Source organism: Aspergillus alliaceus (genome assembly GCF_009176365.1).
Source record: "Aspergillus alliaceus strain CBS 536.65 unplaced genomic scaffold BDW43scaffold_1, whole genome shotgun sequence".
Classification (NCBI taxonomy): Eukaryota; Fungi; Ascomycota; class Eurotiomycetes; order Eurotiales; family Aspergillaceae; genus Aspergillus; species Aspergillus alliaceus.
The window spans coordinates 720,920-733,414 of NW_022474684.1; the positions used below are offsets into that span (position 1 = coordinate 720,920).

At 49.1% G+C, this 12,495-nt stretch overlaps 5 protein-coding genes across 5 annotated transcripts in view; 1 reads left to right on the forward strand and 4 right to left on the reverse strand.

Moving 5' to 3' along the window:
* The window catches only part of CweA (putative GPI anchored protein), a gene marked incomplete at both ends in the record, with an annotated part of 3,739 nt that extends 3,115 nt beyond the window's left edge, over positions 1 to 624 (reverse strand). Inside the window, one exon of the mRNA XM_032044136.1 lies at positions 433 to 624. Coding sequence (XP_031906355.1) covers positions 433 to 624 — 192 coding nt within the window. The remainder of the gene's footprint in view (positions 1 to 432) is intronic.
* A 1,428-nt stretch (positions 625 to 2,052) lies between these two features.
* Positions 2,053 to 3,137, reverse strand: BDW43DRAFT_258385 (uncharacterized protein). Its single transcript, XM_032039970.1, has 2 exons — positions 2,170 to 3,137; positions 2,053 to 2,119 (listed from the first exon to the last, which is right to left on the reverse strand). The coding sequence occupies exon 1, from the start codon at positions 2,682 to 2,684 to the stop codon at positions 2,184 to 2,186; it is 501 nt and encodes a 166-aa protein (XP_031906356.1). The 5' UTR covers positions 2,685 to 3,137; the 3' UTR covers positions 2,053 to 2,119; positions 2,170 to 2,183.
* A 2,481-nt stretch (positions 3,138 to 5,618) lies between these two features.
* BDW43DRAFT_295929 (uncharacterized protein) lies at positions 5,619 to 7,328 on the forward strand (the record flags this gene model as incomplete). The annotated part of the gene is made up of 9 exons (XM_032044137.1): positions 5,619 to 5,700; positions 5,757 to 5,812; positions 5,900 to 5,968; positions 6,023 to 6,115; positions 6,186 to 6,224; positions 6,357 to 6,464; positions 6,636 to 6,956; positions 7,011 to 7,103; positions 7,140 to 7,328. 9 exons carry the CDS (start codon positions 5,619 to 5,621, stop codon positions 7,326 to 7,328), a joined length of 1,050 nt encoding a protein of 349 aa, XP_031906357.1.
* A 357-nt stretch (positions 7,329 to 7,685) lies between these two features.
* BDW43DRAFT_305299 (AAA domain-containing protein) lies at positions 7,686 to 8,426 on the reverse strand (the record flags this gene model as incomplete). Its single annotated transcript, XM_032045769.1, has 1 exon — positions 7,686 to 8,426. The coding sequence occupies one exon, from the start codon at positions 8,424 to 8,426 to the stop codon at positions 7,686 to 7,688; it is 741 nt and encodes a 246-aa protein (XP_031906358.1).
* Positions 8,427 to 9,576: 1,150 nt separating this feature from the next.
* On the reverse strand, positions 9,577 to 11,155 carry BDW43DRAFT_295930 (HNH endonuclease signature motif containing protein; the record flags this gene model as incomplete). The annotated part of the gene is made up of 4 exons (XM_032044138.1): positions 9,577 to 10,563; positions 10,723 to 10,801; positions 10,938 to 11,096; positions 11,142 to 11,155. The coding sequence occupies 4 exons, from the start codon at positions 11,153 to 11,155 to the stop codon at positions 9,577 to 9,579; spliced, it is 1,239 nt and encodes a 412-aa protein (XP_031906359.1).
* Between the last annotated feature and the right edge of the window lie 1,340 nt (positions 11,156 to 12,495).

Here is a 12,495-nt window from a genome sequence, read left to right on the forward strand (position 1 = left end):
CTCTCCATGGCCTTGCTCCCCACCATGCGAGTCATGTTCATCACCATGGCCTTGCTCCCCGCCATACGAGCCATGCGCCTCTCCATGGCCTTGCTGATGCTCATCATGTCCCTTGTGCTCGTCCCCATGAGAAAGGGGGGGATGAGCTGCATGGAAATGGGGCCTTGGTGGCGGGGGAGGAGGGGGGAGCACAGTAAGGTCCTCCTCTTCGTTGATATCGATATGATGATCATCTACCTTCTCGCTGTTCACTTTGGTACCAGCCTTGGTCACGTAGTCAAAGGTAGCTGCATCTCCGATGTCCGCGCCGCCAGGACCCGCAACAAGACTTGCCGGTTTGCCACGACGCTCGTGTTGGACACCTTCATGGCCATGGGGACCATCATGGGCCGGGACACGTGGACGAACATGGGGAGGAGGTGGTGGAGTGACAATGTTGGTGTTGGTGTCAATATCCGTGGAGTGGTCGTCCTTCGAGAAGGCGTTAACCTCACTATAGACGTCATTACTAAAACCCAGCGCGGCATCGTTGCCGATATCTACTCCATGAGATCCACCGATGCCTTGGGCACTGGCCATCGCGGCGAGCACGGCGATTGGGATCCCATTCTGAAGTCCCTTCATCCTGATTACCGTTGTTGTTTTTCTCCTTTTCGAACTACTGATTAAACCGGGTATTCCTTTTGGCGAACTAAAGGAGTGACGATGGGCGAAAGGGCCAAAAGGCAAACGGCAATTAAAGAAAGTAACTGAAGGATAGACTTCCGATTCGACCTTTTGACTTCACGATTCTGTTTGACATGGAAGGATGGTGTTGACCCTTTTATCACCAGAATAACGTTAAGCCATCGGCCCCTGGTATGTCCTGTAGCGAAACAAACAAATACCCCAGAGGGATTGTTTTCGAGTTAGGAATGCCCTCGAGGAATGGGCTCCGCCAGACCGAAGCCTTGATTCTTCCATCTTGGCTCGTACGACGTGATCCTATTGCCTCAGAGCTATGTTGTTTAGCATTCCAGACTCTTGAGGGCTTGAAGGGGCCGGTATGCTCAACCTGCCTTGATTCAGTAAGAGGCCATTGGTACATGTGTACCCCTGTTCTCCAGGGGACTGGATCTGCATCATATTAGGCCTGAAGGGTAATGTGGCGGTAGTCTAACCCTTTGGACATCGAGACTGTCTTGTTGACAGCTGAGAGATCGCGTCTGCAGGTGTACGAATGAATATGACCGGTTGGACCATCTGGGCCTCTACGTGTGACTGGGCACGTGGTGCACACACATTTCCCGCTTGTTCCATTTTTTTTTTTTTTTTTTGCCTCACCCAGATATCCGAAGTTACGCTTGGATGGACGCGGACACACTACGGATTTTCAAAAAAGGACACTGTTTTGAGCCCAAATAAATCTTTCTAATTCACTGGAAACACTAAAAGATATTCATTCTAAACGTCGAGATGTTTCCCGTCATCGACATTCACCCCTCATCGCCCTCACTGAAGAAGACCCAACGAAAGGCGAACTTCCTATCAAGGAATTTTGTTCTCCAGAGCCGATCAGTCCGTAGACCGAAGGCAACACGTCGCCGTGGGATAAAGACTGGACGACGGTCGTGGCAGGCTCTGTTAGCTTTTTTCGATGTAATGAAGAGAAAAGAAAAACTTCGCAAAGGAATGCGCCGCGGCGCGCTTTTTGTAGCAGTGGTGGGTCACGTGCCAGGGGCCGACATTCTTCCGCCAGGCAACCGACTACCGGTCCTCAGGCACGCTTTACGGAGCCAGGCCACAAGGCCCACACATTAAGAATAATTGAGTCGATCGTATTTCTCGACTGTGGACTAAATCTTCTCTCGCGCGCAACGCTTGAAGCAAAAAGTCACTGTCACGGCCGAACATCACGCGTCTGTACAAAAATGTCTTGGCCGCTCCAGCACCAACCCTTTACAAGCCAATCCCCCTTTCGCACGCCCGCTACAGGGTGGTTCTGTCATCCCTTTTTGTCGCCCCTTGTTCGGTGTGCCGGGAAATCAGTTTAGCAGGACCGCTATATTAGCCAGTCCTGGGGAGCAAGTTTAACGTATTGTGGAATCCGCACGCAATTACTGGCATATCGCCAGCGGCACTGCCAATCGGCGTCAGACCTAACTTTTCTCCCGAGCAGGAAACACATACCCCCCCACTTCCCCTCAAGATCCGATCGTCCCCTGTTGGTGATCCGACTTCCACACCCCTCCCCCAACAGCAGATGTAATTCCCAAAGCAATGCCCACCATCGTGCCTAATGTCAAGATGGCAATCGCCGCCTTCACCGCGATTCTCTGACCCCTCGTCATGCCCCTTAGCCAGTCACAATGTCTTTTCTTGTTCGCCCAGAGCTTCGAGGAGCGGCGATTCGCTGAGTCATCGGATGGTCGCCATCCACTTTCCAAGTCACTCGTACGAATGTTGGGGCTTTTGTTCGGTGCGTTGAGTCGCTCCATGGCGGCGATGGAGGGGGTCGCATGGCGGTAAAAGGGTGAATAAGGCTTTGCGCCGACCGTAGGATCGTAATCTTGAGCGACGGGGCCGGGAGATGCGACGAGCGATTCGGCTTCGGGGGCGCCGTTCAGGCCTCTGGAGGATCCAGTGCGCTTTTCATCTTTCCAGGGGAGTTGTGTACTGAGGGAGGCGAGTGCGGAGGGCGCCATCGTTTGTGGGGTGTCGTCGCAGGCCGACCGTACGAGAAGTCGTTGATACAGAGATAGATTTAATCGATAGGTAGATGGAGATATAGGGAAGAGCAGTTGTAGAGAGTATGATCACCTGTGGCCCCGCAAGTCTTTGCCCGAATAGGACGGGAAGAGAGAGAAAGGGAAAAAAAAAAAAGGAGCCACGCAGAGGGTTACACCGCGTTCAGATGAACAGGTAATAAAGAGTGAAACAGTAACGTTCCGAAGTTTCAGCCCTCAAGCCATCTTGGGAAGGATCGATGACGACCTTCCTTTTGAGTTGAGGTGATAATGCAGTAATGTAATGGCAATGATCTTGTCGTGAGTACAAAAGGGGGTTCAACGGAAGTCACCGTCTGGAAGAACTTGGTTCAGGGCCCTGACAGCGTGAATTATCCACTGGTCCGCGGACTTCTCAACCCCATGCATTCCAGGTTTCTATTTCCAGTGCATCCATTCCTGATGCTTTCCCCTGAGGAACCAATCAGGGGCATTGCCTAGATCGCCCCGGGCAATTAACCCTGTGGCGTGGCCTCTTTCGCTCAACCTGCCTGCGCCACACTTCCTGGGCGAGCGAGTCTAGATTAGGATCAATATACGATCAATATACGATCAATATACGATCAATATACGATCCGTTTTGCATTTAGACTTGCCATTTAAATAATCATTATTACAATTATTACAATAGGCATAATAAAATATACGTCTTCAATGTATTTGCTTTCTTTATTAGATATATCATGACGCCCAGGAGATGTCGGACAGAACTAGATGTGGTAGATCCTCATCTTGATACATGTTGTGATCGTGGGAAATATATATTATATGTATTGTGGCGGACGTTACTGGAGTTGGACATATATATCTATCTACCATGTTGGACAAGTTACAAACACCTCTCGATTGTATTCTGTGCAACCCATGCTATATTCGTAAACGCTATTTCCTTTGACTGATCTCAAACATTTTTATTACTTTCACTTTTTGATTTTCAGGTAATCCGTAGACGCTTTCCCTTCTGTCCCGTGGCAAGCTAACCCCTATGCCACGGCACAGCAGACCCAATTCCATAGAAATTACTAGTATAAGGTCTAGGCAGCAGTGATATTACCAGATACAGGCTGGGACATTTTCCTATGGACGTATGACTTCGATGATTGACACTGATGCTGTGAAATTTCCCCCATTTGAAGTTTTGACGTTTCTCAAAGCTACGACGACTAAAGTAGTCTTGGCACCTGAGGCCCTGCCTTCATTGGCTTATACCGTAGTTAATATCTCTCCACTTCCCCTATAGTCTCTTAGGCTCCCCCCACTTGGAATTTCCGTGTGCGACATGACTTGGTAGAGTAAGGTAGTTAGTTATTACTCGGTACTCTATGCAATTAATCTTGTTTCTCTCTCTAAATGTTTCGCCTCCACCAGATTACGTTACCGGGGATACTACGCTTATATCCCATAGCAACGCGGGGAATGCCAGTTGGATAGGAATGTCTCCCTTTCGCGCTGGCATGCTGGACACGGGCAACATCCAAGGCGCAAACAGAATGAAGGGTTAAGCTCAAGGGGGCCAGGGCTCAAAAAAGGGGACATGGGTCTATCCCTTGATTGCCCCTGAGCAGGTATTGTCCCCTTGAAAATCTTGCCCGGGATTGTAGCAGGTGGACGGAGTACATACGCACTATTTCCCCCTTCTCCCAAGAATTATTGCTCGGTTAATTGGACTATTCACTCAGCTTCACCAATCGCGGGATTGTCTGCTAGCCCGAGAGGCAGTTTTAGCCTCCCTTTCATCCCTTCTCCTTTCCGTCTATTCCCAAAGAAATCCCTCGGGATCCATTGATGTTCGCCCTTGCGGTAGTTTTGTGTCTATTAATATTACCGTGTACGACATCAATCATATGAGGTTGCATACACCCCATTCCTCAATGCTAGGATTCTGGCCCGCAACCTGTTTTAACCAGTATCCCTACAGCACGACCAGGTCTCCTCTCATGCTCATACTCTAAGAAAATGTCAAAACTACCTGTTGCGTAGATGATAGACATCTTCTCGCTCCACATATGCCTACAATCCCATGCCTACTGTATGTCTGGCGATCTTCGAACAACATCGCTTGCATTCTCCGCCTCTGATGAGTAGACAGCTGAAAGGCCAATGTGTCGACGAACCCGTAAAGTCGTTATAATGGGCCTGTTCCGAACGTGTCTGCTTCCCCCGTAGATCCCTGTCTTGGCTCTGGAGATCGTTGTGTCCCCGCCTTTGACCTTGAATAGTGGGCGAATTGCATCCGGGACCGTTCATTGCGATCCGTCGAGATAATGAGGGTAATGTAGATGACTCTTCTGTGGACTTTTTGTTTTCGCGGCGCATTCTGTCGCGCTAGTCGATGGGGCTTTGGGTCGAGGGGTAGTCCGGTATCCTGTCCTTCAGGAAGGGAAGGATTGATGATACTGGCATCTTGCCTTGGTAGTAATTATAACTCATGCGAAATTATATTGGGCACTCTGCACATTACTTTGATAAATAGGTTGTAGTACAAGTATTATCATCTAGTAACCACATATCAGAAAGGCAATGGCAGTTTACGGAGTAACTGTCGGTGACGGCGGAAAGACCATGGTTGTGCGTGGCTTTTAGATACAAAAGCGTGGTCTTTCCGCGCTGCGTGTTGGTGCCTCAAACATTTTAGGCAGGCTATAGAAGTGACGCATAGCAAACGGAAAAACCTGACGACATATAGACTAAAAGCTACATAGTCATTGTTCGAGTGCGGTCTTTCTTCGACGCAGCTCTTAGATATTTGTATTGGAAACCACTTAATTCTATAGGCGAATATAGTACCTATGCATTATCTGACGGATCGTCCCTCTAAATCTGGCAGGCAGGAGTCGCTTAATAACGTACACCATGGGTCTCATGTATTTAAAGTTCTCAAGGAGTGCCTCGATGATTCGTGCGCAGCCGCTCGATGCGTGTATCATAATTGGAGGTAACCCATCTATATACACCAAATATTAGCGTAAAGAGCCTACCTGACAACCCCAGGTTGTGATAAAACGGTCCCCGCGCAGTTGATAGGCGGTATCTCCGCAAACAAACCCGTGCTGCCGTTGATTACCGGGCCCATGATGCCGGGCAGCAACCGCGGCCAGCGCATCGGCGCGTGCACCGACTGCCGCAATAACTAGGCCGTATACCGCGCGGGAGACCTCGATATTGAAGAGATCGCCGCGGTCAATAAGGAACTGGCTCCAACGGTACATCCTGCCTGTCACCCTTCCCTCGCTTAAGCGCTTACTGATGCTGTCTAGATCGGTACTTGCGGCGTTATGGGCACGGCCAGCACCATGGCCTGCCTAACCGCGGCGCTGGGTATAATGCCTCTGCGCGGGGCGTCGGCGCCAGTACTATTATCTACTAGGATCTGGATCGCAGAGGAGACCGGCGGCCGTATTATCTAAATAAACCCTATAGACTATCCTTTCGAAGGCCTCCTTCCTTAACGCTATTATAGTCCTTTAGACTATCCGGCGGGTCTACTCACGCCGTTATATACTTACTTGCCACCGCCAACCGTTACCCCAATATTAATTATCCTATAGATAATCCAAGGAAATTAGCCAGAAAATTCCGTTTCTAATCTAGCTTAAACCTAGCGGCGACAACTATATGACCGACTTCTATAATGCCGGCGGTATACCTGCTTTGCTTTGCACGCTGCGCCCGCTACTCTACATCTCCGCTATAACTATTGTCAGTACAGCACCTCACCTACCTAAATACGCCTAGCGCCCCACCAGGCGAGAACCCCCTACAACATATCAGTGTGTATGGAGCTTCGCTCCTCCTAGATTAGGATTAAGAGATCATCAATCTATCAGTTTGCCTAAATGGTGTCCTCCTAACAACTATTATAGGCCACAGCCTCACGCCGTCCTTAACAACGCCCTATTCCGCCCCTTATTTCTGTCGCAGGCTGTTATATGCCTACTCTCCGACCCGCTTTACCCTTCCGTCTCGCTCGTCGTGCTCTACAGGAATATTACGCTAAACGGCGCTGTTATAAAAGCCTCCGCGTCTAAAGACTGCCGTTTACTTTCCTACCCCGGGCCCGCCGTCGTCTTGGACAACACAGCCAACCTAGCTAAGCGTATCAATAACCCCGCGCGACCCGTAACGCGCGACTCTGTCCTAGTATTAAAAGATATCGGGCCCGTCGGGAACCCAGACATGCCGGAGGTGGGGGTAATCCCGATCCTATAACGGCTAGGCGCCGCGGGCGTGCCGGATATACTACAGCTATTAGATAGGCGGATGTCAGGGACGGCGGGGGGCACGATCGTGCTGCATATCTCGCCAAAGTCGGGGCTACCCGAGTCGCCGTTTAGGGTTGTATAGACGGGGAATGTGATTATCTATAATATAGAGAGGAGGAAGCTCTCACTGGAGGTCTTGGAGGAGGAGCTAGCGGCGCGGATTGAGGCGAGAAAGCGGGTGTTTGTAGAAGAGGTTGTTGTGCAGGAGAGACGGGCGAGACGGGGATATCGGGGGTTGTATATGCGGTTTGTGAATCAGGCTCATGTTAGGGTTGATTTTGATTTTCTTATTGCAGAGTAGATACTCGTCCTTTCAACCACAGATCGTATATATAAGATGCATACCAGGTGAGTGATGTCTCTACTGTGCCTAGACAGTGGTTCCAAATGTAGTCCAATACACTTGGTTGCATCATGGGCAATACTTCTTTGGACAGCAGCCAGCTGGCACATATATATATCAAGGATTTAGGGTCGGCTCCTCAAGAATCAAGCTATTTCCCTTCCTTTATCCTCGTTTGTCATGCTGATACGCTGGCCACAGGTTCCAGGATCTTACTAGTCGTTCCCACGCCCTGAGTTGATTCGGGTTGTTGGATATAATCATATGAATTGGGACATCTCGCAAATAAAAACAATACCTTTAGAATACATCACATTATCTAGCCCTTTTCGGGTCAACGGCATACTTGTCATTCCCCACGAGACGTTCGGCCTCATCCAGGTATTTGAAAAATGCGGCGGCGTCTTTCTTGATGATTTCGCTGCCGAGCCAGTCCCAGTCGCCGATAACATACTGGGCATTACGTGTCCGAGGCAGCATCACATTGGTCCGCTTGGTCGAGTGTAGGAAGCCGGGGGCGCCATGATTACGTGTAATCAGCACAATTATGACCTCGGCCTCCGAACCTTGAGACGCATCGACAGTTTGGGTCCTGGGGCGGGGCTTGACCTCAGGGACTTTCTGGTCCCAAAACCGGTTAACTCGGGCCACTTGGGCTCTGTATGGGGCCATGATTAAAATGCTCCCGATACGTCTGGCGAGAAGCTGTTGGGCTAGGTAGACCCCAAGTCCGGCTTCTTGCTCATGGAATAGTGATCCCGAGGGATCCTTCCGTGTATCCCCTTTAATATGGGGAAGATGGAGAAAATGGGAGAGCCCCCGCAGAGCCCATGTCATCTTAAGTTGGACTGTCCGCGGATTCGCTGAGGTAATATTCAGGTCTCTGCTAGGCTGATTCCGGAAGGTATCAACCTTGCCCTCATAATAGGCCACTGAGGTCGGCTCATATAGGTCCTTATAGGACCTATAAGTGATATTAAGAAGGGTCTGATGGTATCCTTTGTCGATCAGACGCTCAAAAGCAGATTTTGACCAGGCTGCTTCCCCGGCTGGCATAAAAACAGGGGGTGATAACTGCTTGTGATCACCCACTAGAAGGACACGGACACCTGCTCTCAATTGTTCGGGGATATGAAAAAGATCCGGACCCCTGAAAGATAAAGGGGTCAACAACTAAAAGAGGCCGAGTTCACATTGTGATTTATCCCTGTTCTTTGCTCTGATAGTAATATCTGACTACGGAGTTTCTATCTCCTCAATCCTTAGAGTCTGCATACGTTAGAAGGAGAGTATTCGCGTTTCTTTAGTAGCTTCCTAGCCTTCTTTATTTGGTCACGCCTTTGGCTTTGGACCATATGGGTTTCATAAAGACTGATATAGAGGTCCGTCCAGATTAGGACTAGCTTCATTGGCGTGGACCCCCACACACCACAAAGGGAGTGCGGCCTGAGGAACCAACGCGATACCTAAGACGCGCTGAACTCTCCGTCGGATTTCTTGGGCCAAAAGGACCTGATTATGGACTCGCCCAGCCCATTGAGATGTTATATCATATTCATAACTGCTGGATGAGGCTAGAGGACCACGGTCACGTGGCTATATACTGGCATGGCCTGTGACGACCTTCCATTCTACGTGCGATTAACTTCATAAAGGCCCCTAGGTTATATTCAGGCATTCAGTTGTGGGTGTGTCCTACAGGGATCTGTTAAATATTGAATCGCGACGGAGTAGGGTCTGTTCATTAAGCCTGCATGTGGTGATTGCTATCCACATTGATGGATCAATAGACAGGCTTTGCAATAGGAAATAGATAACTCATGTGCACCACTTTATATTAAAATGCCATAGGTTCAAATTAGTACCGCGTCTGCCATGCTATCATCATCATCGCCGAATTCATGGGTGTACCTACCTAGGCCCTGTATTTTTGAGATCGAACTCGATGAATTGGCGGAGTCTAATGATCGGTATATTGAGTATATTGAACTTAATACATTAAGATATTAAGGGTGGATGAGAAAGTTTACGGAGGAGAGGCGCTTGCAAGGTGGTACTCCGCAGCGAGCTGCCTAACATGCCAGAGTCCCTACTAGGGTACTTACACCTACCTCTTTGGTGGTTTTGAATTATGTTGTATACCGCTTAAAGAAGCCTAACTGTATTGGTGAAATTGTTGTAGCTACACATCTGAAGAGACACCCGTCTAATGAATATTGGTACCCCGGAATCTGAAAACAAGTGAGCTTTCTTGCTCCTCTTGCTCCGCCTGCTCCCCCTGCCTCAACTTCTCCCCTTCATCCATATGGTGAACATATGTGGATCTGGGCAGACTGGACCCCAGACGATTTTCGCGGCTTGGGGAGTTCTCGTCGGTAGAAGGATTTGTCCGACCCCTAAATCTGGGGGCCTCCACGACCACTTCGTCCCAAGATTCTTCATCAGGGACACTCGGTAGTTCCTCTTCTTTCTCCGTTTCGTCCACCATTTCTTCCTCGACGTCCTCGTCGGTTGCCTCTAGATTCATCTCCCACGGGTCCCGCCCCCAGAGCAGCTTATCTGGGTCGGGATCAAGATCTTCAACGGTTGCATCGGCGGCACCACTAAGAGCAAGAACTCGATGGAGAGCCCATTGCATATTTAGTAGCTCCATCGATGGGAGGGGATGACCGACTGGGTCATCGGTCTTAAAAGTAAGAACGTCTCCGGAGCGCAGTGCTTTCTCTGTGTTAATATTGAAAAGCTTCGCATTGTGTTTGCCTTCCACCTTAATGGAGGACAGGCGGCCATCAGGGAAAGGACTCGGGGCTTTTTTTGACGACATATTGTCCGAGAACTTGTTTATCGACATCCAGTAGAACTTTACCTTAAGAACCCTCTGATCCTCGCTTATAGACAAGGGTTTTAGGGCAAATCGCGCTGTTTCCCAGAGTTTATGGGCGAGGTTGGACATGCACATCAAGTTTGGACAGATCTCAGTTCCACCTGAGCCTAAGACCTGTTCCTTCCACTTGTTGATCTTTTCCGTACTCCAGTACATTCCCAAATTTTCCCAGAAAATATCGAGTTCTGCTTTTTCCCTCTGGCTGAGGCTGTAGGGGAAGATATGCGCTACTTCTAGCGGTTCACGGTACCCGGTGAGAATACAAGCGTGATGATCTCGTTCCTTGCACTTTGATAGGTAGGTGAGAAACTGACACGGTTATATCATTAGGCATGTAAATTGAACTCACCAGTGTCTTGGCTGCTTCGCTACGGCCAGTCGGCTGCTTCGTTTCTACTCGAGAACCTACTGCCGCCGCAGGAGTTTTGCCAGCGGGTGTGGGAATTTTCGACGTGGTTTTCGAAGTACGCTGGCGCTTCTTTGGGGTTTCTTCGACACCCGGTTCTTCTGGGCCCTCTTCAGAAGACCATGAGGCTCTAGGCCGACACTTCCCTGGTGTTGCATTAGCTCGTACCTACTTGTATGACCGATTAAATCGCTTACAGGACATGATTATATCCTTAATCGTCTCACTCCGACCAAAGATGCCAGCCACAATAGCTGGCCCTGGCTTATCTTCACACGATTTGAGATATTTCCTCAGGATCGCGAGATCCGTAAACCAAAGGAGGGCCCATCCCGTCGAAGCAAGTTTCCGATCTCCGATATAGTCTGACAGCTGGGCAATTATTTTGTGCCGCTCCGAGTCGAGGAGCTCGTCCGCAGGCCCTGTGGAGGCCGATCTGTCTTTAGTGGAGGCACGAGTGGTGCGCTTATTGGTGGTGGACCTAAGTGTCGACATCACAACAAAACCCGCACCAGCTTTTGCTGGATACCGCGAGGAAGCTTAAGCAAAAGGGCGAAACTTGTGTAGCTTCAACGAGATAAAAGTGGTAGACGTCGACGCTAACGGGGGGCAGGCGGCTACGCAAAGCTTTTAGGGCACAATCCCACTTAGGCAGACATGGAGGATGATGGGAAAGTGACATGATACTACCTGTTAGGCAAGTACCTGGTAGGAGGTAGACCTAGGTACGTAGGTAACGAAGGCACTTTACCTACGTAGGTACCTAGCAGTTACCGTACTCCCGTATGACCAAGCCCATACTGACATCATATCGGTAAGCTTGCCATAGCATACTTACTACGTTGTAACTACAATGAATTTGATAAAATAATTTAATACAATGATTGAATCCTCAATTCCCGTGAAGTGATGGTTAGTAGTCATTCACTAAAATTTAACTCTTTAGTAACTTGCCATAAGCCTGGAGCTGGTTAACATGCATATCTAGAAAGGAGAACCTAGGTTAATACTCTACAGGGTTATTAACTAATGATCACACATCCACTAGGGTTCCAGGATAGGCATCGGGATTCTCCTGTACTCGGTCTATTCTTGCAGTGAATTAGTCCGTGAGATCGTCTATATATACTCCGCCCATAGATTTACATTGTACTTCAGTCATGCAACCTCATGCCAATCCTCAACTTCAATCAAGTCTGTCCATTATCTTTCCAAGGTCTTTGACGCTACTAGGCTTGTTCATCGCTGAGAACATGGGTTCGCTTTAGGTAACAGGAAGCATCGTCTGATAAGCGCTCAAAGAGACACTGTCAACCAGCCTGGATGCTCGACATCCAATCCAGAAAACTCCCCATCCAGAAAACTCCCCCATCCCCCTTCATAGTGGGCAAACAGCAGTAGCTGGTGCCATTACAGTACGGCTGGCGGGGTTCTTATTTAAGCCCTTATTGGTAAACAGCAGAGGCTGTTATGACTTTCGTCGAAAGGTATGTCTTGCAAAAGGTATCTATAGGTAACCAGGCGGTAGCTCACAGTATGACCCAGACGTCTCCTTATTGCTCCCCACCTACTGGGCGAACAGCGGAAGCTGATGCCACTACAATTTGGACCATGAAGGCTCCGGGGTCGGATAGAGATGGAAGAGTTTTCTGGAGCAGTCATTGCAATTCTCCTCCACTTATGGGGAGTCGTATGGTGTGGACAAATATGACCAGTACGCTACCAAATATTGCCAACGCAGCTAGTGATAGGTACGTTGTGATGTTAAGGTCTTCTATCGGTGGATATAGACCAATTATTTGTACGCCGAATAAGAGTAACAGAAGTCTGGAGTA